The following is a 27,692-nucleotide window of genomic DNA, read 5'->3' as shown; positions in this document are numbered from 1 at the left end:
AAAAAAAAAGATCCGGGCTTCCCTGGTGGCGCAGTGGTTGAGAATCCGCCTGCCAATGCAGGGGACATGGGTTCGAGCCCTGGTCTGGGAAGATCCCACATGCCGCGGAGGAACTGGGCCCGTGAGCCACAACTACTGAGCCTGCGCGTCTGGAGCCTGTGCTCCGCAACGAGAGAGGCTGTGACAGCGAGAGGCCCGCGCACCGCGATGAAGAGTGGCCCCCGCTCGCCGCAACTAGAGAAAGCCCTCGCACAGAAACGAAGACCCAACACAGCCAAAAATAAATAAATAAATAAATAAATTTATTTAAAAAAAAAAGATCCTGTTAAAGGCCAATCTGTGACTCCTTATAAAAAGTTCCAGTAAAGCAAACTTAAGGCTTATCTGGTTGCCGCAAGTATATAAATAATCAGACCAAATCTGATGAGACTAGCCTTATTTTGTGATCAAAATTTATCTTATTTTGAGATTTTTTTCAATAAAAATGGAGGTAAGTGTAGGAAAAACATTTGTGCTTCAATAGAAAACTAGGCACTATCTATAGTCCATAGTCTGTAGACTGAGCATTGCATATAGCTGTCCACATAACCTGATCCTGATTCTGTGTGAGCTACTTTACAACTCGGTAAGCTGCAGATAATTGATAGCAATGCAAAATAATTCAACATGTCTACAAACATGTAACTTCTGTCCAGTGGAGGTTTAAATGTGGAAGAGGCCAGTTTTGCCTTGATTTGCACATTCATTTCAACATTCCTGATCTGTAAATGTACCTTTTAAAAAAATTCTCCTTTGAACTGGTTGTAATACCTCTCACCAATTTCCTCATTAATTAGTTGAAAAAATCTTTAACATGCATTCATTTTTGTATCTAATTGGGAGTCTCGATTTTGCCCTTTTTTGAAAATTATTCCTTAATGTTACCTACTTTTACAGATGGGCACACTATTTGCAAATAGGCATGTTTCCAAAATTAGGCTGTAACATGTACAGTCTTATTATAATGCAGATGTAGATTTTACTTTTTATCCTTTTTAATTCTTTTCACAGCACATTAAGGAAAAACAACCCTACAGCATAGCATCGAGCTTCATGACGGAGTCTAAAGACTTGTGTTAGCTTGGTGTGTTTTAGTTTTTCAGTTGTCTATTTATGTTTTTTAAACTAAAATGTGTGCACCCTATGTGCATTATTCCATTCAATCCAGAAGAATTTTGCAGAAGTAGCTGATGAAGTCAGAATGACTGGCGGAAATACTAACCCTGTTTCTTTTTCTACTGATGGAGTTGACAATCAAACAAACACCCATCTCCTCCAAACCTTTTGCCCTCTTGCATCCTTTAACTTTCTTATAGACTAGTATCTTGAACAGTTGGGGAAGGTGGATGCCCAATTATTTCTGTCTTTCTTAATTAAGAACAGGGAAAATTTTCATGGCCCTGAAGGAGAATATGAAAAGGGTTAAGGGGTTTCTCTCCTCAGCCATCTTCTGCTTCAGTAGCTTAGTGTTAAGTCAACACATATACCTCCCGTCCTATTCTTCACCTCTAACTCCATTAAACATACTTTATAAAATTTTCCCTATCTCCCACTTCGAAATGATCTGTTCTTTAAACACCCAGAGCAACTATTGTCCAGAAAATCCATTTGGCAAATTACCATGAACTTCTTATAACTGGTGTCTACTAGTTATTTAGAGCATGTTTATTTTTTATTTTCCCAAATGAATGACACGGTCTACGAGGACAGAAATTGTTTCATTCTTTACTACATCCGCTAGAGTGCTTCTCACTTATTGAAAAATGGAGAAATTTTTGTTACTTTAATGTTGAAACTCATTTTTTTGTTGTTTTTCTAAAGAAAAGGGCAGAAGTAAATAAAAGGTCTAGTGGAAGCAGTTTTGGTTAGCACTTATTCTACATTAATTGGATATCTAGTATCTGTATGTCCTCATGTCTTAATGTAGATTTGTTAATGTTTTCTTTCTTAGGCTATATAAGGCAGACCAAATAGATTTTGGACAAACAGAATATGCATCATGTAACATTACATGCAAGGAGGTGTTTGATAAATGTTAGTCCTGAGGGTGAGGATTACAATGGGGATTCCATTAGACTGTGAGATCCTTAAAGGGAGAGAATTCTAGTTTATTTTTCTATCTCTGACCCTAAGACTCAGCACAGTGTCTGTGCCAGCTATTCACTGTTGTCTCTCAGCTCCAAGTCCACCCTTTTTTGTCTTGCTTTGTGACTCTGGAACTGGACTCTTTAAACACTTGTCCGTTGGCAGCTGGCTTTGCTGGCAGAGGGCCCTGGAGGGGCACTACGTGGTCAGCACAGGTGGGAGGCGTTTCCCTTCTGGCCCCCCCGTACCCTCTGGCAAGTGTCTTCAGCACCACTGGGATGCAGATGGCTGTCCTGCTGCAGCTCACTCTCTCCAAGGAGATCTGAAGCAGCCTTGGTTGAGGGCGAGGGAGCTTCCGTGAGCCTTAGTTTCTTCCTTGTTCACTCTTTCAGCCTAGGGGTAGGAGCTGCTTTCTGCATTTGCTGCTTCTGGAACTCTTTGAGTCTTCTTTCACGGCTTTTAGTAGTTAACTTAGTTAGACACTTTTTACTGAACAGTTTTTTGATATTCAGTTACTGGCGCGGTTTCCATCTTCTGATGGGACTGACTTACAGTGCCTGATACTAAGCTGAATGATGTAGGCAAAGTGACAATATCACTCGCTCTAAAGGAGTTCATTTTCCCCCCAGTAACTTCATCTTCAAGAATAAGAGGTGGTGGCAGAGAGAATAAAGCTACTCTTAATGGCACATATTCCTAACTCAGTATTTATAAGGCGGCTGACACTTACCATTTTCCAGTCCTGGGGTTGGCCGTCTCCGGGGGAATAGACATCAACTTTGCAAACTCCAGTTTGGCTTTGTAACCAGTCAACCCTATCTGACATCTGGAAGAAGAAAAAAATGAGAATGGGTCATCAAAAGGGCTAGTTATACGGAAGGAGAAATAAGGTAAAAGGCTGAGATGCGGAAAACAGGAGAGATGCTTTCCACAGAGACCTGTCCCAAGAGCTACTCCACACCCACTTAACTCTGGACCTCTTCATCCTCAGCTCCCAACTGCAGGAAGATTTCTTAAGCATATGTATCTCCAGTGGAGAGGCCAGAGGCTGGTGTATTCCAGAGGTGCGTAATATAGATTTGCTCGTGAATGAACCTAAGCAGACACGTCCTGCTCTCTGTGTCCTGGCTTGACAGACCTTCCAGATCTTGGATTTTCAGTACATGCTCCAAGCTCAATGTGATCAGAATAGGATTAATTTACTTGTCCCTCTCTGTTCTTGCCTCCACCAACTTTTTACAGTAATGTAGGCTTCACGGTAATTAATTCCTAGAGCACTAACTTACTTATATTAGCAGTAAGTCTAGTATCTCTTCCTTAAGATTAAGGGCTTCCTTAATCCCTCTTCCAATTAGCCAGGGGTCCTGGAGGAATTCTCATTCTCCAAGGTTCCACCAAGTATCTGAATGCCAGGAGAAGGGCGATGTCATACGCACCATCCAAAGGGCCTCGGAGGCAGTGACGTCCTTGCTGATGTTGATTTTTTCATAACCTTCCCAACTCTTTGCTCTGTTCCCTAACCTCTGTAATGGCACCACCATCTACCTGGTCTTCCCGAAAGCTGAAATTTATTTCACACGTATTCGTCCCTCCCAAGCCTCCTCTAGCTACTATTTCTCTCTTCTCTCATTTGTAGTCATTTTTCTTGAAAGAACTGCTTATACTCGCTGCTCTCACTGCCTCATCTCACAGGTGAACATCATGATCCCTAATCCACTGACTCCTTGGCCTTTGGCCTCAGTCTCATCCACTTTCTGCAGCCCCGCATCTTTGCTAGTTCTTGGAAACATGACTAATTATCATATTTGCCCACTGATAATCTACAAGTATGGGAAGCTTCTCTCTGCCCTCTTTTTCCATGACAGAATGCCATTACCAGGCTTCCACACTGGAGTTCTCCTTCTTTTGTTATAAATGTTGCTTAGATCTATACTTCTTAATAAGCAAGGTGGAATAAGATGGCCAATTTTTCCTCCCCAATGCCCCACAAACATCTTTGTGAAACAGGCATATATATTTATATTTTAATTCCAACAAATATACTGGTTTAAAATTCTGTTATAATAAAGTCCAAAAGCTTATCCTAATTTTTTTTAACAATGAAATTGTGTTGTAAAAATAATTGCTTGAAATAAATGGAGCATTATTAGGAGCTGAATATCTGGTTAATTGGAAATATTTGCTTTAAAGGACTTTAGGTCGTGGTGGGGTATACATCTCCCCCACAAATAAAACCAACACAACTCAAACACAGATTACACACGATTTAAACTTAATTGTAAGTGGATTTATTATTTTTGTTATATGTAACATTATGGGTAATTACTAAAAAGAAAATATACGATCTTTCAAGAGCTACCTGTTCTTTGCTCCCAAAAGAATGCGTTCCCGTTTTCACACCCCACTAACTTAGATTACTGAGCTGGGGAAACAGCTTCCTTTTCTCTTCCTAACACTGTAATACAATAGATTCCTTGAATAAGCAACGGGTTTTCCACCCTGATTAGACCTTAGAATCGCCCTGTTTAAAAATCCTGAATCTTAGGATCAACTGTTTAAAAATACTGTATCTGAGAGACCAATCCCCATAGAATCTTATTTCAGTGGTTTTAGGGTGTGGAAATGTAGGCACTGAATTTCTTAAAAGCTCTCTGGGAGATTCTAATGTACATCTAGAATTGAGAACCCCTGGGCCTGGGCTTATATGGAGAGATCCTCTCTGCAATAGACTTGCAAGCTCCGGAAAGATAATTATTCTTTTCTTTAAAAATTTTCTCTGAGATTTCCTAACCTTCTTGGTACCTTATTTTAATTTTTTTTTTTAAAACCCTAGCAAGGAAGCTTTTTTTTTGTTTTTTTGTTTTTTTACATGTATCTACTGAAGCTGCCCATATTTTCTTTTTTAATTTATTTATTTATGGCTGTGTTGGGTCTTCGTTTCTGTGCGAGGGCTTTCTCTAGTTGTGGCAAGCGGGGGCCACTCTTCATCGCGGTGCACGGGCCTCTCACATCGCGGCCTCTCTTGTTGTGGGGCACAGGCTCCAGATGCGCAGGCTCAGTAGTTGTAGCTCACGGGCCCAGTTGCTCCGCGGTATGTGGGATCTTCCCAGTCCAGGGCTCGAACCCATGTCCCCTGCATTGGCAGGCAGATTCTCAACCACTGCGCCACCAGGGAAGCCCGAGGAAGCTTTTAACGTCAGTGAAGTTAAACCCTGTATTGTTTCTCAGCAGCTCACTATTTTGTGTATATATTCGAACCCCTGAACCATTACCACGCATAAAGGAAGGAATGGCACTGTTCTTTGGCCAAAGAATCAGAAGGCTTGGAAACAGGCTGTCCTGGACTGTTGACAGTGCAGGTCTTTTAATCTCCAGTTTACATTTCATCTTAATGAGTTATTTCTAATGGAAAATGACAAAATCAATAGGATCTACTGACTTTAGGTTATATAGCACAATTAAAAAGCAAGGATGAAAATGAAGTACAGAAAGGAAGGAAGTTGTGTGATCACTTACTCTTACTGAGGATAGGTTCTGAGCTATGAGGAAAGCTCTGGATTAATTTCTTGTTGTCTTCACTATTCCTAGGTTTATCCACCCCTCCTGCCATGAAATATAAGGAATCTGCAATGGAAAGACACAAATAAAAATGACTGATTTTACATGTGAACTTTATTGCTCTTATTATCAAATAATGATTTTGACCTATTATTTTTCACATGGGATACATAAGTGATGAGCACAAAATGACATTCACATTCAAATTCCAGATCTCATTCTTGGTGCGGTCTGATGGGTCCTACATGACAACAAAGGTTTCATCATCTGGCCGATGATTTCTGAAATGACTATTGTTATTCTCCACCTTCAAATCACTGGTAGACAGACTTATTTAACAACGAGGACACTGAAAGTTTTTAGTCTAATCTCAAACCTGGCTTAAATAGGAAGTCAGAAGATAAGTAGCTAGAATGGAGAATAAGTGCCCTGAGTTCATGAATCTCAAAACACGTGTGGACTTCCCTGGCAGTCCAGTGGTTAAGACTCCGCGCTTCCAGCATTTCCACTGCAGGGGGCGCAGGTTAGAGCCCTGGTTGGGAAACTAAGGATCCCGCATGCTGCATGGCAGCGGCCAAAAAGACAAAACAAAAAATCAAAACACTTTGTAGGCACTCCTTTGAGGACGCGGGAGAAATATACATCCTCATGTTACAAAGGGAACTCATAATTAACTGCAAAACCAGCTTCCAGATCAATTATTTTCCTTCTAATTGCCTGCTGAAAGAATGAATATATGAATACAGCCTATTTCTAATTCTAGATGGCTCAATTTTTTTTTTCTTTCTTTCTTAAGTTGGAGAATCTGAGAAAAAAAGAAATGACTTGCTCAAGTTTGCTAGGGTGGTTAAGACTTGCATGAAGCTTGACTCTTCTGGGGGATATGTTCACCCCAGAGACTTATCGAAGGTGTAAATATTTATCCAATGATTTACTAATAGACCTCCTATCCCAATTAAACAAATATATCAATATCTCAAAAGCACTCTTGTACTTCTTTCACACTTACTAGTCATATAGATTCAGCAAACACTTCCACTTACATATGTCCTGAGGTTTTTATTCTATTTTCTGTATCTTCTGCATCCATGAAGTTTGTTTTAGACTTTAAATCCCCTAACTTGTCCTGGATAATAGTGTATACAAAGAGGTACTTAAATACCTTTGGATGATAGTGATATTCAGACTCCTAAATCTGTATACATGTCTCATAACGAAATGGAAAAGAGAGGAGAATCTAGAGATTAATGGAGCCAATGAGTGGATTCATCCATTTCTTAACCTCAAAGTTGGTGAATAATATCCTGGAGTTAGGGTGGAAAATAAAAGAGGCAAAGGATGCTTTGTGTTATCTATTAAATTTGATAAGGAAAGAAGGCTAACTATATACAATGTGAAGATAAATGGACCTTAGGAACCATTTATTGTAACATACTCATTTTAAAGATTAGGAAATTGAGGCCCATAAAGGGAATATTAAAACCAATGGGTAGGGCTTCCCTGGTGGTGCAGTGGTTAAGAATCTGCCTGCCAATGCAGGGTACACAGGTTTGATCCCTGGTCTGGGAAGATCCCACATGCCATGGAGCAACTAAGCCCATGCGCCACAACTACTGAGCCTGCGCTCTAGAGCCCGCGAGCCGCAAATACTGAGCCCGCGTGCCACAACTACTGAAGCCCGCGCACCTAGAGCCCGTGCTCCGCAACAAGAGAAGCCACCGCAATGAGAAGCCTGTGCACTGCAACAAAGAGTAGCCCCCGCTCGCCGCAACTAGAGAAAGCCTGTGAGCAGCAACGAGGACCCAACATAGCCAAAAATACATAAATAAATAAATAAGTAAATAAACCCCAATGGATATATTCATTGAAATATTTACAGCTCTGCAGGTTTACATTCCAGAAGCTAAGAATTTTTTCTACGGCCAACAGAGGGACCCTGTGGACAATAGAAGGACTGACCTAAAATGTTCCTTAAAAATGTCAATGTGATTATTACCTCAGAGATAACTGAGGAGTGCAAATCACGAATCAGGAGTGCACAACAATACAGGGGCTTGGTTATGGTGCTGTATCCCAGACTACAGCTCCATCTCGAGACATGTTTCCTGTATTCACCATAAGGATGAGCTCTTGTTTACTCAAGGTTCCTAAACTCACAGAAAAACTCAAATTACAGGCAGCATAAATGAAGCTTTTGCAGGGTTGATATATATCTGATCAAGTTTTGAAATTTATTCGACTAGTTTTTATTACTAATTTTAAAAAGGAAGAATATGTTCTATTACATCCATTCTCTTTTTCTCTCTCACTCCCTTTCTCTAAGTGCCTGGCGTATAGTAGACACTCAATAAATTTGGTTGTTGATGAAATCAGTTTCATGCGATTTTGTTTAAATAAGGATTAGAAAAGTGTGTGTGTGTGTGTCTTTTTTTCAGTGGTTACCATTCACTGTTCAGTTTTCCTGTGGATCTCCTACAGTTTCACTTTCCCTTAGTAATAACCTCTTTCTCCATTGCCCTGTTAGTACAGACATATTCTCCGCAGAGCTACATATATCCTGCCTTTCCCCAGTTCTCTGTTGTCTAGCCACGGAGTCAGAACTAACAGTGAGAGGATGGAAGTGGATAAGAATCGGGGCTCAGAGCTACACCAGTCTGATTTTGCTATTAGAACACTGGGAACAAAAATAACAACAACAAAAACAACAACAAAAAACAACAAAAACAAAAACAACTCTTGGAACAGCCACGCATGAATAGGAAAAGTCAGCAGTCAAGCTTCCAGTCACATCATGAAATTGGAAAGCAGACAGTTAAGACCCCCTCCTGTCCCCAAAAGTATGGCCAAGGAGATCTGATCAATCTGCAACAAAATTAAAACTTCAACAGCAAAGGTGGTATGTTCAGCTACCATGGTACTGAGGGAGAGGCTCATTTGTTTCCAGAAGATTCTGATGTGAAACTAAAATTGACCGGGCAAAGAGGGAGGCAAGGTTGAACATTAAAAGTTAGCCCAGCACTTATCACTGAATTCTCCCTTTTAACCACACAGGATCAGAAAATGGGCTGTTTTCTCAGTCCAGTGGGATTTCCTACCTCTGTAGCACTGGAATAGTGAACCACAGAAGACTCCAGAATACACTTTTAAAGTCAATGAAGATGCTGGGATGTTCCGTGCTCAGCTCAAGATCTTGTTTCCTCCCCCAGCCTTCCATGTACCTCCCCCTTGTTGGGACTGGAGAGTGACATCAGAATCACAAATGGTGATATCACTGTCTCCATGGCAACAGTGGTGAGGCTACCAGAAACTGAGTGATTAAAGGCCAAGGGGAGGGGTGAAGATACATTCCAAGGCTCGGATGCTTAGTTTGGAAGGACTGGCCTTGCTTTCTCCAGATTAATTTTCTCATTTAAGGGTCTAATTTTGGTAGGGGATATGGGAGGGGGAATTTATGCCAATGGATTCCATTTAAAAGAACAAAGTAACTATTACATATTAACAAATCCAGACGGGTGCAGAGAATAAGAAATTAAAGAATTGAGGGTCTACTAAATTTTTTATGTAAAGCCCATGGAATCACTTCATTTTGTGGGGTCCAGCCTGGACTCTTCTCGATTATAAGCATCTTAACTTTTATAAAAAAAAAAAATTCTGAGATACTTTGCCTAAACTGACCATCTCTGGGTTATAATAAATCTTAGATGGTCAGAGATGCAGTAGCACTAATCCATCCTCTGCAATTCTCGACCTGAGGAACCATACTGAGATCGATCAGACCAAGAGCATCTGGTTGGCCATTTCTAGGCTTGAGGAGACTTTATTAGCAGTACACTCTCTTTGGAATGTTACCTTAGGTACTCTTAACGACTCTCTGAACAACGCTACAGGATAAAGATTAAAACTGTTAATGAATTCAAAAACGACTTACTGGTTTACAAGCTTCCTTCAACAAGGTTATTTATCTACTGATAATCTTTTATATTGTTTCAGTTTCATCTTTAAAATAAAGAAATTGAGTTTGCTGATCTCTTAAGATCCCCTCCAGCTCTAACATTCTGTGCTTTTGATACTTGAGTGCGATGTGAACAGAACACTCAACACAGCACTTTGCAGCTGACAAAGGGCCTTCACGTCCATGTCATTTGACCCTTACGGTAGCACTCTGAGGAAACAGGACAAGTGTTCTCGTCCCTGTTAGACAGATGTAGAAGCTTACCCAGCTCACAGCACATACCTGGTAGGCTAGAACTGGGCTCTAACATTCTGAGTTTTAAGTCGATGCTGTTTCAACAATATCATGCCACCTTGAAACTAGTTTTGAGAACGTGAAGCACTGTTTGACTTGGAGATTAAACATAACTGGCAATATTACACAGGTGTTAGGATGCGGCCAATGATAATGGGATCTATCAATTCATCAGAATCAGGAAGGTATGTTTTTATTCATATTGACTCCAGAATCAAATATTAGCAAAATGTAAGTGCTGAGTGAACACAGGATGAGGCCAAGAAATATGACAGTGTAGCATTAGTAAACTTCTCTGATAAAATTTCTTCAAGAGTTTCTTTCCTCTTCCCATTCACTGTGGAAGATGACATTTCAGTAAGCGGAGGGGGTGGGGTAGAGTGGGACCAACCAACCTTACAAACCTAATAACAGGCCACTTCTGCTCACTACATGTCTTTTGTCCATCCCAGCAACGCACACTCCTTTCTTCCTGAAAACACAAAGCACTGAAGAAATGACTGAGTCTAGAAAGATTCCCCCAAACGAGTCTGTTTTCTGATAAGCCCTAGGTAGATGTCTCACGACAGGTTGCTGATCGCTGTTTCTACTCAGGGAGCTTGAGAGGTTACTCCGAAAAAAGTATTCAAAAATGCAAGTCTTTATCTTTCTGTAACTTCCATAAGCTCTAGATACTATTATACTTTCTAGAACAATGCAGACTCCCAACGGATCCACGGTTTAAAAAAAAAAAATTACAAACCGTTGCTCTAGAGAGAGCTATCTTGAGTTTCTTCCTAGAAACATGTGCAGATGGCATACACGCCCACTAACTTTTACATGACATTTCAGGAAGTTCGCAGACTTCCTGAAGCCCACTCCTTTTTCTTTGGCCACTCTGTGCGGCCTGCAGAACCTTAGTTCCCAGAAGAGTGTTCGAACAGGCACCCCCTGCAGTGGAAGCACGGAATCTTAACCACTGGACCACCAGGGAAGTCCCCTGAAGCCCACTCCTGGGTGGCAGTCCAAGTTAGGAATCCCTGGATTCATGTCAGGTGGTGAGATAAAGGCTTTGATAAATCAGAGTAATTAAAGGACAGGTGGCATGATAGAAAACGTCAGACAAGTCGTTTCCGAGGTCACCTACCCGCAAAGACTTGAGCTGGTGACACGCCAGGAAAAGGGAACGTCAGGAGCCAAGGCTCCGGACGGAACCTGCTCCGGTTCCACGACCGCATCCTTTCTCACTTCTATTTCTCGTCCTCACTTTTTCTCTCTTGGTCCCCGCCCCCTCCAGTCCCCTGGGCCCGAGTTTTCTCCTTGAAGAGCTTCCCGAGCGCAGGGGCCACGCCTCCTCCTTCCCCGCCTCACCGGGGCCGCCCCATCGGACACTTTCAGGGCACGATGAACTGAGAGTCGGGAGAGCTGCGGTGCTGCCATTTTGCCCTTGACTCAGTCCCTGGTCCACTGTGAACTTCAGGTTCCTCGACAATACGAGGTTATCTTTACGGTGCACTCCAGACCGGGGATTCCGGCCCTAAGGCTCCTTTCTTTCTATTTCCCCTCCTCTCCGTCTCTCTCGTGTCCCTCCAGCCCATCCAGCTCTCTCCCCAACACTATTCCGGGACACTCTTCACCCTAGCCTCGGACCCGCCCCTTCCGTTCCCGGTTAGCGCCTGCGCAGACGGCCGGGAAAGATGCCTTTTGACCCAGCTTGGTAGCCGTAGTCGGCCGTGCGCCGGCGGCGGGGGATTGTGGGAGAAGATGGCAGCCGCCGTTCACCCCCGAGTTGTCCGGGCCCTGCCAATGTCACGTAAGTGTCACCGGGAACGGCGGCCCCGGATCGGGAGTCCGAGATGCGGATCTAAAGTTTGGGGAGTGGCACCGTGGTGCAGCGGTCGCGCTGAGTCCCTGGGCACCCTGGTTTTTCTAGGTCCGGAGCTGCCTCTGTCCAGTTCCTCCTTTTTCTCCCCTTCCCCGGCTCACGTATTAAATTGGGCACCTGGGAAGGGGTCTTCGCTGGGAGAACGTGAGCAACGCGAAGGGGAGAGGAAAAAGGGGTACATGTGAAAGATCGAGAAACTCATTACTGATAGGGTTGTAAGGGTTTGGGGTTATAAGAAATATTGGGGGGAAGGCGGGGGAGGAATCTGAAAAGGATGGGGGAAAAAAGGATAGTGGAGAAAAGGTTCTTCATGGATGACTTTATGACTTTGCGCAAACTCTTAATCGGTCTCAACTTCAGATTCTGCGCATCACAGTGGAAATGATCATACTACAACATCAGGGAGTTTCTGAGAAGATTCAGTGAAGTAGTATTTATGAAAGCACTTTCTAAATCAAAAGCATTCCTACAAATGTGGAGGCGTTGAGGCCTCGGGGAGCGAGGGATGCTCAGGAGAGAAGAATCAGGACATTGGTGGGAAAAAAAGGAAGAAGAATAAAAGAATATCTTAGGATTTTTCTAAGTGTAGTTTATTGTCCCTTCTATTCTGATCGGATCTGCTGTGGTCCTCAAGTTGAAAACACGCATTTGCTCTTCCATGCACTAAGAGAGGCTAGAAAAGCAAGGAAATTGGGAATACAGTTACACTTCATCATCATTATTTCACCCTCCTGTCCTTCACAAACATGCCCTGCATCAACCTCCAGAAATTGCATTTTTCCATAGTGTATTTTAGTTATTACAGAATATCATTTGCTCTCAAAATTAGGTGCATGTCAGAATCATTCTTTAAAAAAAAATAGAAATGGAGACTCATCGAAGAGCTATTGAATCAGAATTTTTGAGACTGGTTCCTTAAACCTTACATTTTAAAAAGCTCCACAGGTAGTTCTAATGTTCAGCCAGAGGTGAGAGTCAGGAGTATTTGGAGGATTCTTTTTTATTTTCCATCTTGGGTAGAGCTCCTCCACGCCTCTGGGCAGGTGCTTGGTGCACATCACTTATAATGGATGGTTTCGTAGCGCTCACTTCTTTGCAAAGACATTTGCTGGTTCTTGTTAAACTGTTACATTGGTGCCACATAGTGTAGGTTGTGAATGGTAATAATGACAATGTATTGAGTTCCTGCTGTCGGCTAACCACAGTTCTAGACATTTTCATAAAATTTTTTCCTTTAACTCATTTTTTTTTTTAGCTTGACACCGTAGCTTCTGCTCTTTACCACTCTGCTGTACTGTCTCTGGTAAAGTAAGCTTTTGAGTAAACTCGGGAGAGGCAAGTCTAGTGTGTAACATAATCAAAGCACTACAGAACTGTATAAAACATATATAGTGAAATGTGGCGAGACTATTAAGTACCACAGGAAATCAGAAAATGGAAAAAGTAGATCATCTGAAGTAGGGAGGGAAGATTGGAAGGCCAGTGGAGAATTGCAGCGCTTCCATTGATTAAAAAAAAATTTTTTTTAGGCTTGTTATGATCTGGAAAGTCAGAGAGGTTGCACATTTTCCTGGCACTAACAAGGACAAGGGGGTGAGAATGGAGGCAGTGAGATGACTACCTGAAGATCTGGAATAGTAAGAAAGAAGGTTGAATACGTTAGATGGGATCAAATAATGGAGGCCTTTGAAAGCCAAGCAGAGTTTAAACCAGTGGTTTTCCAAGTGGGTTTTGCAAGAGGAACCAATGGTATATAAAAATACAGTATTAGAACTTGAAGAAAAAAAGTTTTCTGTAGTAATAACAATAGCTAACACATGGTTCAAACTATATACCAGACACTGTTCTAAGTGCTTTCATGTGTGTTGCAAAATGTGTATAACATATTGGTACTAGAACGTGCATATAATTTACAAATTAAAAAAAACCCTTATGCGGTGTGGAAACAAATATGTTTGGAGGCTATTGGTTTAGATATTACAGTAGGAAACCAAAGTAGGTTTAATGAATAAAGGATATTATTTTCCTAATGGTGTTCCTAATAAATGGAAGAAAATGGAGAGGCTGGAGCCCAAGAGGGTAATAACATATTTATTGAGAACCTACAGTGCATAAGGCACCGTGACGTACTTACCCATTTATTATTATTATTTTTTTAAAATTTATTTATTTATTTTTGGCTGTGTTGGGTCTTTGTTGCTGTGCGCGGGCTTTCTCTAGTTGCGGTGAGCGGGGGCTACTCTTCGTTGTGGTGCACGGGCTTCTCATTGCAGTGACTTCTCGTTGTGGAGCATGGGCTCTAGGCACGCAGGCTTCAGTAGTTGTGGCACGTGGGCTCAGTAGTTGTGGCTTGCGGGCTGTAGAGCTTAGGCTCAGTAGTTGTGGTGCGCGGGCTTAGTTGCTCCGTGGCATGTGGGATCTTCCCGAGCCAGGGCTCGAACCCATGTCCCCTGCATTGGCAGGCGGATTCTTAAACACTGGGCCACCAGGGAAGCCCTTACCCATTTATTATTAATTTTCATATCAACCCTCTAAAATGTAACCTTCATGAGGCCAGGGACTTTGTCTTTTTTGCTATGTTAGTCACAGTTTCTAGAATAATGCTTGGCTGGTAATTGTTGAAAAAACAAATAACCATGTGAGGTTAGTGTAACATTACCTTCTGAGGAATTTCAAAGTAATAGTAAGATACTCCTGGAATTCTTAATGTGTGCTGGGTAATGTGCTAAATGCTTTACACACATTTACTCCAATCCTCATAACAATCCTTGGAGATGTTCATACTAGACTCCAGTAATTCTTCTGATTTTATTTGCTCTGTCCTTTATCCTGTGCCCTAACTTCCTTACTCATCATTCTAATCATTCCTTTTCATACATTCTCAACTCCTCAGCCCTTATCCCTTTGACATAAAAAAAACAATGCTGATTAAACCCAGCTTTCCACATATGCTTTCCACGTATTTCCTGCCTGCCCCTGAGCGGCTGAGAGCTAAGCTAAGGAAAACTCCAAACGAATTGGGTGTCCTTATTTTAAATCCATGAATGCAAATCTCAAGTGGATTTTCAGCACATTTTTTCTAGGAAATTTGCTTTCCCTTTCTCCATACAACTAGTTAACACTGCCAATCTCCTAAAACTTTTAACACGTGCTTCTGTCTTATTTTTAGCTTTACAGAGAATGGAAAGGAATCAGATGGGAACAGTCTTTTTCCCACCATGAAAATCTAATAGCCGAGCTGGGATAATTCTCTGCTTTCCCTCCTCTTACAGTGTGTGAGCGTCTCCTGGTCTGATGGAAGACCAGTTCCCTCATTTGGCCTTTGATCCCATCCTCCCTTCCCTCTTCCTACCCTCTCCTGAGTCATTAACATTTCCCCTCTACTGGGTCGTTCCCATCAACATCTAAATATGTTATAATATTTCATATTAAAGGAACCCTGCCTTGTCTTCCCGTTCCTCTAGTCGCATTTTTCTTTGTCCCTTTACATCGTATCCCCTGAGAAGAATTTTCGATACTCCTCTTAGGACCTCCCTGCCGCACTCTCCTAATCCAATCAAATTGCTCTTGTTCAGGCCATTTACAGCCAACATTTTCTAGATCCTAAGGTCCTCTGCCCTCCTCTTACTTCACTTTTCAGCAGCATTTGATAGAGTTGACTATTCTTTCCATCAGTCACTTTCTTCTTTTGGCTTCTGGACACCATTTTCTTTTGGTTTTTTCTCTCACCTCACTGGGCCACTTTTCAATTTCCTTTGCAGGCTCTTTGGGTTGGTCATGTAACCCCTCTGAGCCTTGGTTTCCTCGTCTGTAAAGTGGCAATAAAGATAGTGTGAAATAAAATAATATCTATTAAGTGCTAAGAACGATGCCAGGTGCCTTTGTAAGTTTAACTGTTATTAATATGTTATTATTTTGTTACTATTATGTGTCTGATCTGCATTGTTTGTTTCTAGTCTCTGTGGTTGCAGTAACTATTCGGTAAGCTAGGCTTTTTCTCCAATTGCATACTTTTGGATGGGAAAATCAGTGGTTTCTGGGCAGAGTACCACTGGAAAGTCAGCTCTAGAAAGCAGAACAGACTTATTGATACTTTCTTAGTTACTTGCTTATCTACTTTTGATGATTTTCATTAGTTTTTTATTAAGTCTGAACTGTACTCTTATTTTTATTTTTTTTAAACTAATTTATTTATTATTTATTTTTGGCTGTGTTGGGTCTTTGTTGCTGCGTGCGGACTTTCTCTAGTTGCGGTGAGCGGGGGCTACTCTTCGTTGCGGTGCGTGGGCTTCTCATTGCAGGGCTTCTCTTGTTGCGGAGCACGGGCTCTAGGCGTGCAGGCTTCAGTAGTTGTGACTCACGGGCTCAGTAGTTGTGGCTTGCGGGCTTAGTTGCTCCGCGGCATGTGGGGTCTTCCCAGACCAGGGCTCGAACCTGTGTCCCCTGCATTGGCAGGCAGATTCTTAACCTCTGCACCACCAGGGAAGCCCCTGAACTGTACTCTTTTAAAAAAATAATCTCTTACCTCTACCTTCAACCCATATCATCAACTCTATTTTTCATTCATCATCAGATTCACAGTCTGTTCCAGGTACGTCTTTTGCTGTTCCCTGCACTGGGCTTATTCATTCCCACCCCTGCGTTGTTAGATGTGTTACGTGTTTCACGTGGAAATCTATCTTTTCTGTTATTACTCTTTCAAATCTTTCTCAGAACACTTTATTCAGGAGTCCTTCCTCATGATTCTCTAACTTATGTCACCTTTACTTTGCATTCTCTCTGCTCCTTTCATGTAGAGATTTATACTCTCTTAATTTGTAACTGTTTATTATTATCTTTCTTAACGTGATTTATCTTTTTAGGTAAATTATATCCTATAGGGCAGGGAGTTTGCTTTCTAACTTTTATACATTTCCTTATGTCCCATGAATTTTTTGTTGCAATAATTTGTGTTTATTATTGCTGTTGTTACTTAAATTATAAAAGTTAAATTTAAACTGTAACATAAGTAAATGAAAATACTGATAGCAAAATAATGTCACGTTTCTAGGAAAAGAAGCTGGTTGAATTCATGGTCAATTTTATGTATATTCTGGGGTTCTCTTCAAGGTTCTTCTGTTACTACAATAGCCACATCTGTGTTTCATGGCCCACCCCAGCGCCAGCTTCATCATGCACTCATGCCTCACGGGAAAGGTGGGCGTTCCTCAGTCAGTGGGATTGTGGCCACTGTGTTTGGAGCAACAGGATTCCTGGGCCGCTATGTTGTCAACCACCTTGGTAAAGTTCCTTGCGTTCAACCTACTCCAAAGCCATTTATTACAGTTGCCTAATGAGAACTGTTTCTTTTCATTGTAACGGTGTTTTGAATTACTCCTATCTTGGATTTATGTAATTTTGGTCTGCTGTACGTTATGAGCAGGCCCAGACTTCCTATATAGGACGTTAATACAGGAAAGGGGACTCTGAAAAGTTATGACATCTCTAGCATGGCAAAATATGTTTCTTACTAAAAATAGAATCAATTCACCTATCATACTAGAATTTAAATGTTACAAAATCACTGTTGTATAATGTAACCATATTATGTTAACGTTGATCCTTGTTCCAATCTATTCTTTTTTAGGTCGCATGGGGTCACAAGTGATCGTCCCCTACCGGTGTGAGCCATATGATACCATGCACCTTCGCCCGATGGGTGACCTGGGCCAGATTATCTTTATGGTAAGAGCCCGTGTCACTGATTATTGGAGTTGATAAATTACTTAGTAAATTACTAGGGTCTTTTGTAGCATAGAGAGGCAGTATAATAAAGCAGCACCTTCATCCCAGAGTGGACCAAGGCCATCCTCCATTCACAGGCCATTCTTGTAAACCCTAGTCCAGCAGTTAGCAAACTTTTTCTCTAAAGGACCAGAGAGGAAGTATTTTAGGCTTTGCAGGTCATAGGATCTTTGTCATGTTTACTCAGCTCTGCCCTTGTAGCCTAAAAGCAGCTACAGGCAATATATAAACAAATGGGAGCCGATGTGTTCCAATAAAACTTTGTTTACAAAGTTAGATTGCAGGCTCAATTTGCCTGTGGGCCATAGTTTGCCAACCTCTGCTCTAAGCCTATGCTGGCCAGTAGCCATCAGCCACGTGTGGCTCTTGAGCCCTTGAAATGTGGCTGGTGTGGATTGAGGTGTGCTGTAAGTGTGAATTACACATCAGATTTCAAAGACTTGGTTCGAAGAAGATAATATTCAATATGTTGTTAATAATTTTTTACATTTATTACATATTGAAATAGTATTTTGGATAAATTGGGTCAAATAGAATATTATTAAAATGAATTTCACCTGTTTCTTTTTATTCTTTTAAAAGTGGCTAAGAGAAAATTTAGAATTACATATGTGCCTCGTGTTATATTTCTCTTGGACCGTGCTTCGATAGACAGAGAAAATCACAAATAGGGTGTTTTATAACTTGGTTGGCTTGGATAGACTTGACTTCCAACAGTTCTCCCTGAGCATTCACTGTTGTTATTCTTCAATCTGCAGGTTCTTCCTTTAGGCCAATAGTTAGTTGCCAGCGGGGTAGGGGGAATTGTGTGGGGAGAACCTTCAAGGGAGTGATGAGAAATGTGTGGACCCTTTTGGTTGTCACAGTGACCGGAGACCATACCGGTTTATTAGGCAGAGGCCAGGGCTGCTGAGTATCCTACAGTACACAGGTCCTTTTCACAGAGAATGATGTTGTCCCAGTGCCTGCAGTTTCCTATGGAGAAACACTCCGGGCCTGGGTGCTTGGGTCAGCTGTTCTTGTAGCTAACTTTTCTTACTTTCATCATCCTGCCTGGGCCTGAGTGCTTCCACTGACACACTTTCCTCTTTTAAAAAATGTTTGTTAGGGCTTCCCTGGTGGCGCAGTGGTTAAGAATCTGCCTGCCAATGCAGGGGACATGGGTTCGAGCCCTGGTCTGGGAAGATCCCACATGCCGCGGAGCAACTAAGCCCGTGAGCCACAACTACTGAGCTTGCGCGTCTGGAGCCTGTGCTCTGCAATGGGAGAGGCCGCGACAGTGAGAGGCCCGCGCACCGCGATGAAGAGTGGCCCCTACTCTCCGCAACTGGAGAAAGCCCTCGCACAGAAACGAAGACCCAACACCGCCAAAAATAAATAAATAAATAAATTTATAAAAAAAAAAAATGTTTGTTAAACATCCTTAGTATCTATTTTATTCACACAGATTATTTGTGACCTCATTAAATTTTGACTTATTTTTTTTTTTTTTAATTTATTTATTTACTTATTTTTGGCTATGTTGGGTCTTCGTTTCTGTGCAAGGGCTTTCTCTAGTTGTGGCAAGCGGGGGCCACTCTTCATTGCGGTGCGCAGGCCTCTCACCATCGTGGCCTCTTTTGTTGTGGAGCACAGGCTCCAGACGCGCAGGCTCAGCAATCGTGGCTCACGGGCCCAGTTGCTCCGCGGCATGTGGGATCTTCCCATACCAGGGCTCGAACCCATGTGCCCTGCATTGGCAGGCAGATTCTCAACCACTGCGCCACCAGGGAAGCCCTTGACTTATTTTTAATGGCATTTTCATTTATCCTTTACTGAAGGTTCACAAGCTAAATATAATATTTATATTGGAAATTTCTTATTTCTAAAGTGTTTTTCTTTTCCAGAATCTTGTTCTCAAATATCTGCTTGCTATTACAGTTAGAGGAGCTTAGCCTTTTCCTAGTTCTTTGTGACTGAAGATTATCAGTCACCTTGTCGATCCTCAGAATTCAGGTATTTCACAAGTGATGAACGAAAACTTTTACCGGCTTGCAAATGTGGAGTATCGGAATTAAGCTGAATGACATGTATTACGTGCTTTCCACGGGTGTTTACTGTGTCTGCTCCGTTCCTGGCGTTGAGCTAAGCTCTGAGTGTGTCTTGTTGAACAAGACCACAGGGAACTGTCTTAACAGGGAACACAGACACGAAGTGCGTAACTTTGAATACGGTCATGTTTATGAAAGGGGAAGCCCAGGAAAGTTGTAACAGGGGGGACGCCTCACTATATCGTTGTTGTTTATTTTTGAGAAGGATGGACCACATTGGGTGCGGGGTGCCGATTTCCCCACTTCAGTCTCTGTTGGAAACTGCTGTCTGAACAGCCGTTTGGTTCACTAACCTGATCGTGCCCCTGGGGCTTATCCCTGGGAATTTGGTTTCCTTTTGACTGCTCCTCTCCGGGCCTCCCTCTTGGGCCATTCATGCAGTTAAGCCGCAAGCTCTTCCCCTCTGAATCTTCTTGGGTTCATCCTTTCCCACCCGTGTCATTTTCTCTGAAAGGGCCGTGTTCAGCTCATTATGTGTAGAGCACTTTTTTGGTTGAGTGTTTTGCTCGCTGTGCTGCAGATTTTCTGTATATTTCACTTACTCGTCATAGCAACCCCGTGGGGTAGGTTGTATTTTCAAGTTTTGCATGGAGTTTGGAGAGAGCATTTGTGCACTGGTAGTAAATGGCAAAGCAGAATTTGCCTTCTGTCTCTTGTACTGCATTCTCCACAGTCAGTTGTAACCAGTGCTGCCTGCCGAGGGCTTCATCTTCTTGCTCTTGAATCTGATTCCCGTAGCCCTCTCTCTCTTTTCTAAATTGCGCAGGTATTCTATCGCTCGCTGTCTCTCCTCCCCCAGCTCCCCACTTCTCTTCCGTTCTCCCCTCTTCTCACTCTCCCTCCCACCCCCCTCACTCACAGATACAACTAAGAAATCCATACTACTTATTATCTTCCTTCAAAATGCTTTAAAATTTTATTTTCATTTTAACATAGAAAATGCTCTACCTTTGTCCGGGGGTCTTTAGTCCCTTGTCACTATTTTGGACAAGACACATCTATCTGACTTAAGTCCTAAACGACTGCTCACAAGTGCAGGTCTCCACCGAAGTCTGCCATCGGCTCGCCCTGAACTGATAGGCAGGTCACTTCTCTCTGAGTGCTGTTTTCATGTCTTTAAAGCAGAAACGACCAGATCTGGGATTATAAAGAGTAAAGAGTTAAAAAGAAATAAGAAAATAGTCATGAGTATTCCCAATTTAACGTTAGCCTTTGAGAGACACCCCTCCTATCTTCCATCTAACTGGTTGGTACTAACAAGGGAAAGTCAGTTTACCTCCCACATGATCCTCGGGTCTTTGGCTGTATTTCCTTCAGGAAGGGAGACTCAATTACTAGATTCCTTTACAGGCTTCTGCGGGGCAGTTGGGAGGTCAAAAAATTGCTCTGCCCCGTGAAAATGAATAGTGTCTTCTCTAGTTCTGTCCCCCGCTCTTACCTGAATAAAATGTGCTTTGACCTCTTTGTTTCCAGAAGAGCCAGAGAATCAGCAGCGTGTCTGTTGTAGCCAGCGGAGCCGGTGTGAAGTGGCACCGTCTCGTGACGACCACAGCTGGCCCGCTGTGAATCTTGCTGATGGGGGGAGCTACAGGCGTGTTTTGTGCCAGGGTGCGCCCCCGATGTTTTCACGTGACTGGCTGCTGCTGTTACAGGAATGGAGCGGGAGAGACAAGGACTCGATCCGAAGAGCCGTGGAGCACAGCAACGTGGTCGTCAACCTCGTCGGGCGAGAATGGGAAACCAAGTGAGTCTTTGACCCTCGTCTCCCCCTTGCAAAGCTGGCTTCAGGTTCAGTAGACATTTGTTGGGCACGTGACGTGCCAGGGATTGTAGTTGTGACGTTTTTCATTAGTTCCTCAATGAGTATTGACTGAACAACCTTGCCACAGCCAGTGACCACCCCCCCCCCCCACCTAACCCCTCTCCTCCCCCAGCCGGGGGTTCAGTTGGCAGTAAGTCTAGTATAAGAAGCAATAAAGGGACTTCCCCGGTGGCGCAGTGGTTAAGACTCCGCGCTCCCAATGCAGGGGGCCTGGGTTCGATCCCTGGTCAGGGAACTAGATCCCACACGCATGCCGCAACTAAGAGTTCGCATGCCACAACTAAGGAGCCCGTGAGCTGCAACTAAGACCCAGCACAACCAAATAAAAATAAATAATAAATTCAAAAAAAAAAAGAAGACGAAGCAATAAAAAGCCACTGTGGATGGCGCCAGTGTGGTGGGTGTCGTCACCAGCTGGGGTGGGGTTAGGAAGGAGGGTTTTCCTGTTCCACTGACCGACAAGCTGAACGCTGGGTTTTCTCGCGTGAACAGCGTTCTCGATCTATTCTCCACATTGTTAATCAAAGATGGCACGAGTACCAGTCTGAACAGTTCTTTTTAGCCCTTGTGTGGGTTGTTTATCAACAAACAATGTTTTAATCCTGTGGTTCCGCAGCACTCTGTTCACGCCTCTTTCTTCGCATTTATGAAGGTTTGACTTAGACTTATTTAGATATGTCTGCCTCATCACATATTTTTAAGTTCTTTGATGACTTGGAGGGTCTCATTCAACTTGATAGGCCCCGTGATGACCAGCAGTGCTTTGTACAGAGCAGGCACTTAGTTCACATTGTTGGATCTAATTGGTGACTGATGTATTTTTTTTTTTTTAAATATGGAATGCTTCATGAATTTGCGTGTCATCCTTGCACAGGGGCCATGCTAATCTTCTCTGTATCGTTCCAATTTTAGTATATGTGCTGCTGAAGCAAGCACTGATGTATTTTTTTAGTTTCCTTTTTTTCCCCTGAGGGAAACAAAGGCCTGGGGGTGAGCAGTGATTTCCCCTCCAGCACCCAGCACTTCTCCCCTCCCCGCCCAATCAGTGCAGCCAGATGCTTTTAAAGGGCCTCAGCCTTGGGATTCCTTGAGGACAGAGAATAGTATGTATGCTGATTTATGACTTATAGTAAGCCTTACATTATGTATGGTAATGGCAGTGAGGAGGCCTGTAAAATTTTTTTAAAATACTAGTTTTGACTTTGGGTTAAATCGTTGCTACTTAAAAGTGTAACTATTGATATTATGAATTCCAGCAATAGTATGAAAACCAGCTTATCACAGTATGCTTTGAAATCCTGAGTCAGGTGTTCTTAACCGCTCCCTATTTTTTCCTTCCAGAAACTTTGATTTTGAGGACGTTTTTGTAAAGATTCCCCAAGCAATCGCTCAAGTGTCCAAGGAAGCTGGAGTTGAAAAACTTATTCACGTTTCACATCTGAATGCCGATATTAAAAGCCCTTCTAAATATCTGAGAAATAAGGTAAGTAACAAGTTGTTTTGGGAAGTGGTTCACAGAGCTTGAGTTTCTTAGCCCCTTGGAAACGTGAGTTTAAGTGAGAAAGGCTTCTCACTGATGTATCCAGAGTCAAGGGGGATTTCTAATTCTCCATATCCAGAATGTGATTGTCGTGTGGCCGAGTTGTAGCTGAGTGCCTTCTGTTTGCAGGGAACTGTGCTAAGCGGCCTCAAAGATGGGTAGATCGTACTCTTACCCACCCTCCAGGGTGTAGAGTTTCTTGGCACGTGATAGAATTACAGAGTAAACACAAAAGGTAGAGTATGATTCCTGCATAAGAGTCATACCTGTGTCAGCCACCAAAGCTAAAGGACCATCCTTCTTTCTCTGACCCCTTGCATAGTCATGGTCTTATGCCATGCTTGGAGGGGTGATGTGAAGGCTGGGGGTGACAGGATAAGTATTTGCCAGGGGAAATGGCTGTTCACATTGTAGTTAGGTTTCTTGGACCCCCAGGATCCCCACTGTGGTCCAGATTGTGCCTAGGGATTGACCAGCCTGGTTTGGAGTTGGTCTGTAACCCGAAATGTTTTATCATCAGGGACTCAGTAGGGATTGCGGTGCCCCGGAATGCCTTCAGCATTTGGTTCCTGCTGTAAGGAGCCTGCTTTGGGTCAGATTGATAAGGACCGCAGAGTTCCTTGACACTGGCTCCAGCTTTTGGTTCCACTGCATTCTTTAATTGACCAAATTATTTATTAAGCACCTACTATGTGCTCCATGTTGTAGTAGGCGCTGGGGATACAGGGTAAATAAAACACACACGGCCTTACCCCACATCTAGTTTCTAGTCCATTGAGGAAAATAATTCCAGATGCACTAGGTGTTGCAAAGTAGCTTGGGGAATCTTTACAAAAACAACCTCAAAATCAAAGTTTCTGGAAGGAAAAAATAGGAATTGGTTAAGAACGCCTGACTCGGGATTTCAAAGCGTTCTGTGATAAGCTGGTTTTCATACTATTGCTGGAATTCATGATATCAATAGTTACACTTTTAAGTAGCAATGATTTAACCTGAAGTCAAAATTAATACTTTTTAAAAATTTTACAGGCCTGTTCACCGTCATTACCGTACTTAACGTAAGGCTTACTAGAAGTCATAAATCAGCATACGTACTATTCTCTGTATGAGAGCGAGAGAGGGAGTGAGAGGGTGAAGCCCGTGCCTGCCTCTGCCCTAGCATTCAGAGAGTCATCCGCATTCGCAGTTGTTTGGAGGGGGCCGAGGTGGGGTAGTCGGTGGTGAGGGCGAGGGAGGAGTCGGCGGTGCCCAGCCCTCAGGCTTAGACCCCTGGATGGACGGTGCTCCTGGTGAATAAAATGAGGAACCCTTGAGAAGGACCGGGTGCTGGGGGCGGGGTTCTCAGCCTTAGTGGCCCATTAGAATCATGGAGGGGCCTGCAAAATCCTGATGCCCAGGGCACCCAGACCAATGGAAGTAGCAGCTCTGGGGGTAGAACTCGGGCATCAGTGTTTACACCTCTCCCTGTGTAGCACAAATTGAGAGGTATTATTTGTGGAGAACGGAAGAGGATGACCCAGTTTTGGCCTCGGGTTGCATCTCAAGTGCACGTCGGTCACCCAGTCCCAGTGGAGAATGGGGTTTAAGACCCTGGCGCTCCGAAGAAAGAGTGTGGCTGGGGATATGAACGTGGGAGTCCCCACTGTTTGTTGTTCATTGAAGCAACACGAGGGGACGAGGTGGCCTCATGGGGACGAGTCGAGAGCACAGAGCTCTGGACAGCGCCCGGAGGAGCACTGACGGGGGTGGGTCTGGGAGACGAGGACAAGGGTGCACCTGCCAAAAGCAAACAAGAGGACTGAGCAGGGTGGACCCGGAGAGGCAGGAGGGACACCGGGAGAGTCTGAGGTTACAGAAGCGGGGGGAAGGTGGAGAGGTGAGTCAGAGCTGCAGGGTCCGCCGGGGTCTACACCGCAGGTCCTCGGTGGGCTCATCAAGAGCAGTTTGAGCAGGTGTCGGGGCAGCAGTGAGTGAAGGGCAGGCGGGGGCGGAGGCAGCAGGGACAGTAGGACAGCATCGTTCTCAGGTGGTTTACTAAGAGGAAGGAGGGGGCAGGGGGCTGGAGGGGCGTGTGGCGTTGGAATTTCTTTTTTCTTTTAAGGTAGACGATCTTGACGTTGTTGAAATGCTGGTGGGAAGGTGCAGGTAAGGGGAGCCTGACTGCAGATGTGGGCGGGAGTGACGGGCAGGTTCCTGAGAAAGTGACGGGAGGTGAGTTCCTCCACTGGTCAGGAAGGAGGAGAGAGTGTTGCTTCGTGCACCTGGCTTTGTAGCTTCAGCACTGGGAACGCCAGGTGGTTTTTCTCCGCTGCTCTACTTTCTCCTTGAAGTAGAAGATGGAGTCATTTGCTAGAAGGAAGAGGGGAAAGTAAGGGAGAAATTTGAATAGAACAGAAAAGGTTTGAAATTTGTCAACTGGAAATGTAAACTAATTAGAAGGAAACCCTATTTCTGGGAAATGTTACGAGCCCGGTTAAAACTGGGGACAGGAATTTATGTGTTACCAATGGATGATTTGTTGTACTTGTTTATTTTCCTGTAGCTCTGAAGGCAGCAGGAGTGCATGGCTTAAAGAAGGAGGCTAGTGGGGTTCTTCCAGGATTGGGATTTTTGCCTGGTGGGTGGAGTAAAGGACAAGGGCACAGGTAGTCTACAGTATCGCTAAGAGAGTGATGGAAAAGTTGGGCCATGGAATCTAATCTGGGGCGAGGGATGTTCGGAGGGATTGGTGTGGAGGAAGGCAGACCCAGTGGGCTGGGGTCCCCGAGAAGTTGAAGGAACACATCTCAGCAGCAGAGGAGCAGAGAACAAGAGGCTGGCAGCACAGGAGCTGGTCATCTGAAAGCGGCACGTCTTCATGTAGGGCTCAGAGGAGGGGTGCTTGGGTTGTTCTGGTCTGAGGCCTCTGAGTTGAGAGTGGCTGAAGTGGGGTGAAGACGAGGTCCCTGGAGTTGAGAAGCTCAAGAAACGGAGGTCCAAGTCCACCGGGGCTCTGATGTCACCCCCGGCGGGTGCGGGTAGGCAGGATGGCTGAACCAGGTGCTGGTATCTGCACCTTGTCTAGGAAGTGAGTCTACTCTGATTTTTCTTCTTTCTTCTTCTGCATAAACTTCCTTAGAATAAATATGGGAAGAAACCCAGCAAGAGCTATAAGAGGCGGAGCATTTTTTTGTGTTAGTTTTTAAAAAAAACTTTGCCTAGACTTGTCTCCTCCTTACCATGAGGAATGTATTCCAGATCCCCCAGTGGATGCCTGAAACCGAGGATGGTACCAAACCCCATATACACTTTGCTTTTTCCTATACGCACATACCTATGATAAAGTTTCGTGTATGAATTAGGCACAGTAAGAGACTAACAACAATAACTACTAATAAAGTAAACACATAACAATAGACTATAATAAAAATGTCATGAATGTGATCCCCCATTCTCTCACTCAATATCTGCTGACTGTACTCACCCTTCTTCTTGTGACGATATGAGATTCACGTGCCAGCAGGCCCGAACAGGATGACATGAGATGTCATCACGCTGCTCAGAACAGCACACAATTTAAAACTTATGAATTATTTCTGGAATTTTCTGTTTAATATTTTTGGACCGCAGTTGACCGCTGGTAACTGAAATTGTGGAAAGCAAAACTGACTGTAAGGGCGGGGCGGGGGGGTGACTGTAGCTGAGTGTTATGAACAATATGATTCCCTTAACCTGGAGGAAATACGACCTTGAAATACGCGTAGCATCCCCATAATGGAAGGAGTGGGAGCTTCGTTAACTCACCGCAGAACTCTGTTGTGTTCGGTTGTTTAGGCTGCTGGAGAGAAAGAAGTGAGAGACACATTTCCAGAAGCTACCATCATAAAGCCATCGGACATCTTTGGAAGAGAGGATAGATTCCTCAATTATTTTGCAAGTAGGTCTTCTTCCTTAATAGTAGGAGGGGGAATGCTGGTTAACCAGGTTGAAGTTAATCACAGGCAAACTATGTTCTCTGACTGGAAGATGGAGGTTGTATTTTTTTCTCCTCGAGTTGCCTTTTTCTCCCCAAAGGTTCTCTTTTCCCAGTCAGCATGGTCCCTCTCGTGATCTTCGTCACTCTGTGTCAAAAGAAGCAGCTTAGATGCGTGGAAGGAGCATGGACTTGAGAGTTCGAGACCTGACTATGAATTGGGTCCTGGGACTAACCAGCTCTGGGACTCTGGCAGGTCTTTGAATATAGCAGCTTCTTCATCTGTTAAGATGAACATGACGATGTCCACCTGAGGACCAGTGTGCTGGTTAATGGAGTAGCTGGCTTATGTTACAGCACCTGGCATGGGGTCAGTGCCTCATTTATACTTGGCCTATGAAGCCCCAGTTTTCTTAGTGCCGCCTCACTTTCAGTCTGTTTTCCAAGTCACTTAGGTGTTGGTTTTGAAAGACAAAGAGGTAACATCCTACTTTGTCAGACACATGTGATAGGTCATAAGAGTGGGGTCCTAACCTGCAGGATTAGTGGCCTTAGAAGAAGAGGAAGAGAGAGATCATTCTCTCCCTCCCTGTGTGCCCTGAGGAAAAGCCATGTGAGAACGTAGCCGGCTGTCTGTAAGCCAGGAAGAGAGCTCTCACCAGGAACCAGATCAGCCGATACCTTGATCTTGGACTTCCCTGCATCCAGAGCT

The 27,692-nt window shown here is 43.6% G+C and overlaps 2 protein-coding genes across 8 annotated transcripts in view; one reads left to right on the top strand and one right to left on the bottom strand.

Annotated features, from left to right (window-relative positions):
* Nucleotides 1-11,529, bottom strand: part of AKAP3 (A-kinase anchoring protein 3) — a 28,549-nt gene extending 17,020 nt beyond the window's left edge. For 6 of the 7 annotated variants that reach the window (XR_014252642.1, XR_014252643.1, XM_082421529.1 and 3 more), the window contains exons 1-3: nucleotides 11,055-11,529; nucleotides 5,641-5,748; nucleotides 2,855-2,950 (exon numbers count right to left, since the gene is read on the bottom strand). Coding sequence is in view for 5 of the 7 variants with exons in the window: in XM_082421529.1 (XP_082277655.1) it covers nucleotides 2,855-2,950 (96 nt within the window). In the remaining 2 variants the exon portion in view is untranslated. The remainder of the gene's footprint in view (nucleotides 1-2,854; nucleotides 2,951-5,640; nucleotides 5,749-11,054) is intronic. The other variant, XM_082421528.1, reaches the window with a different exon arrangement.
* A 49-nt stretch (nucleotides 11,530-11,578) lies between these two features.
* The window catches only part of NDUFA9 (NADH:ubiquinone oxidoreductase subunit A9), a 30,630-nt gene continuing 14,516 nt past the window's right edge, over nucleotides 11,579-27,692 (top strand). Inside the window, exons 1-6 of the mRNA XM_082421571.1 lie at nucleotides 11,579-11,720; nucleotides 16,902-17,072; nucleotides 17,419-17,516; nucleotides 21,319-21,410; nucleotides 22,830-22,971; nucleotides 26,842-26,944. Of these exons, the coding sequence (XP_082277697.1) occupies nucleotides 11,672-11,720; nucleotides 16,902-17,072; nucleotides 17,419-17,516; nucleotides 21,319-21,410; nucleotides 22,830-22,971; nucleotides 26,842-26,944 (655 nt within the window). The 5' untranslated portion in view covers nucleotides 11,579-11,671. The remainder of the gene's footprint in view (nucleotides 11,721-16,901; nucleotides 17,073-17,418; nucleotides 17,517-21,318; nucleotides 21,411-22,829; nucleotides 22,972-26,841; nucleotides 26,945-27,692) is intronic.

This window comes from Balaenoptera physalus (genome assembly GCF_965194825.1).
Source record: "Balaenoptera physalus genome assembly, chromosome: 13".
Classification (NCBI taxonomy): Eukaryota; Metazoa; Chordata; class Mammalia; order Artiodactyla; family Balaenopteridae; genus Balaenoptera; species Balaenoptera physalus.
Note: the sequence above shows the minus strand (reverse complement) of the source record. Positions and strands in the feature narration are given on the sequence as shown.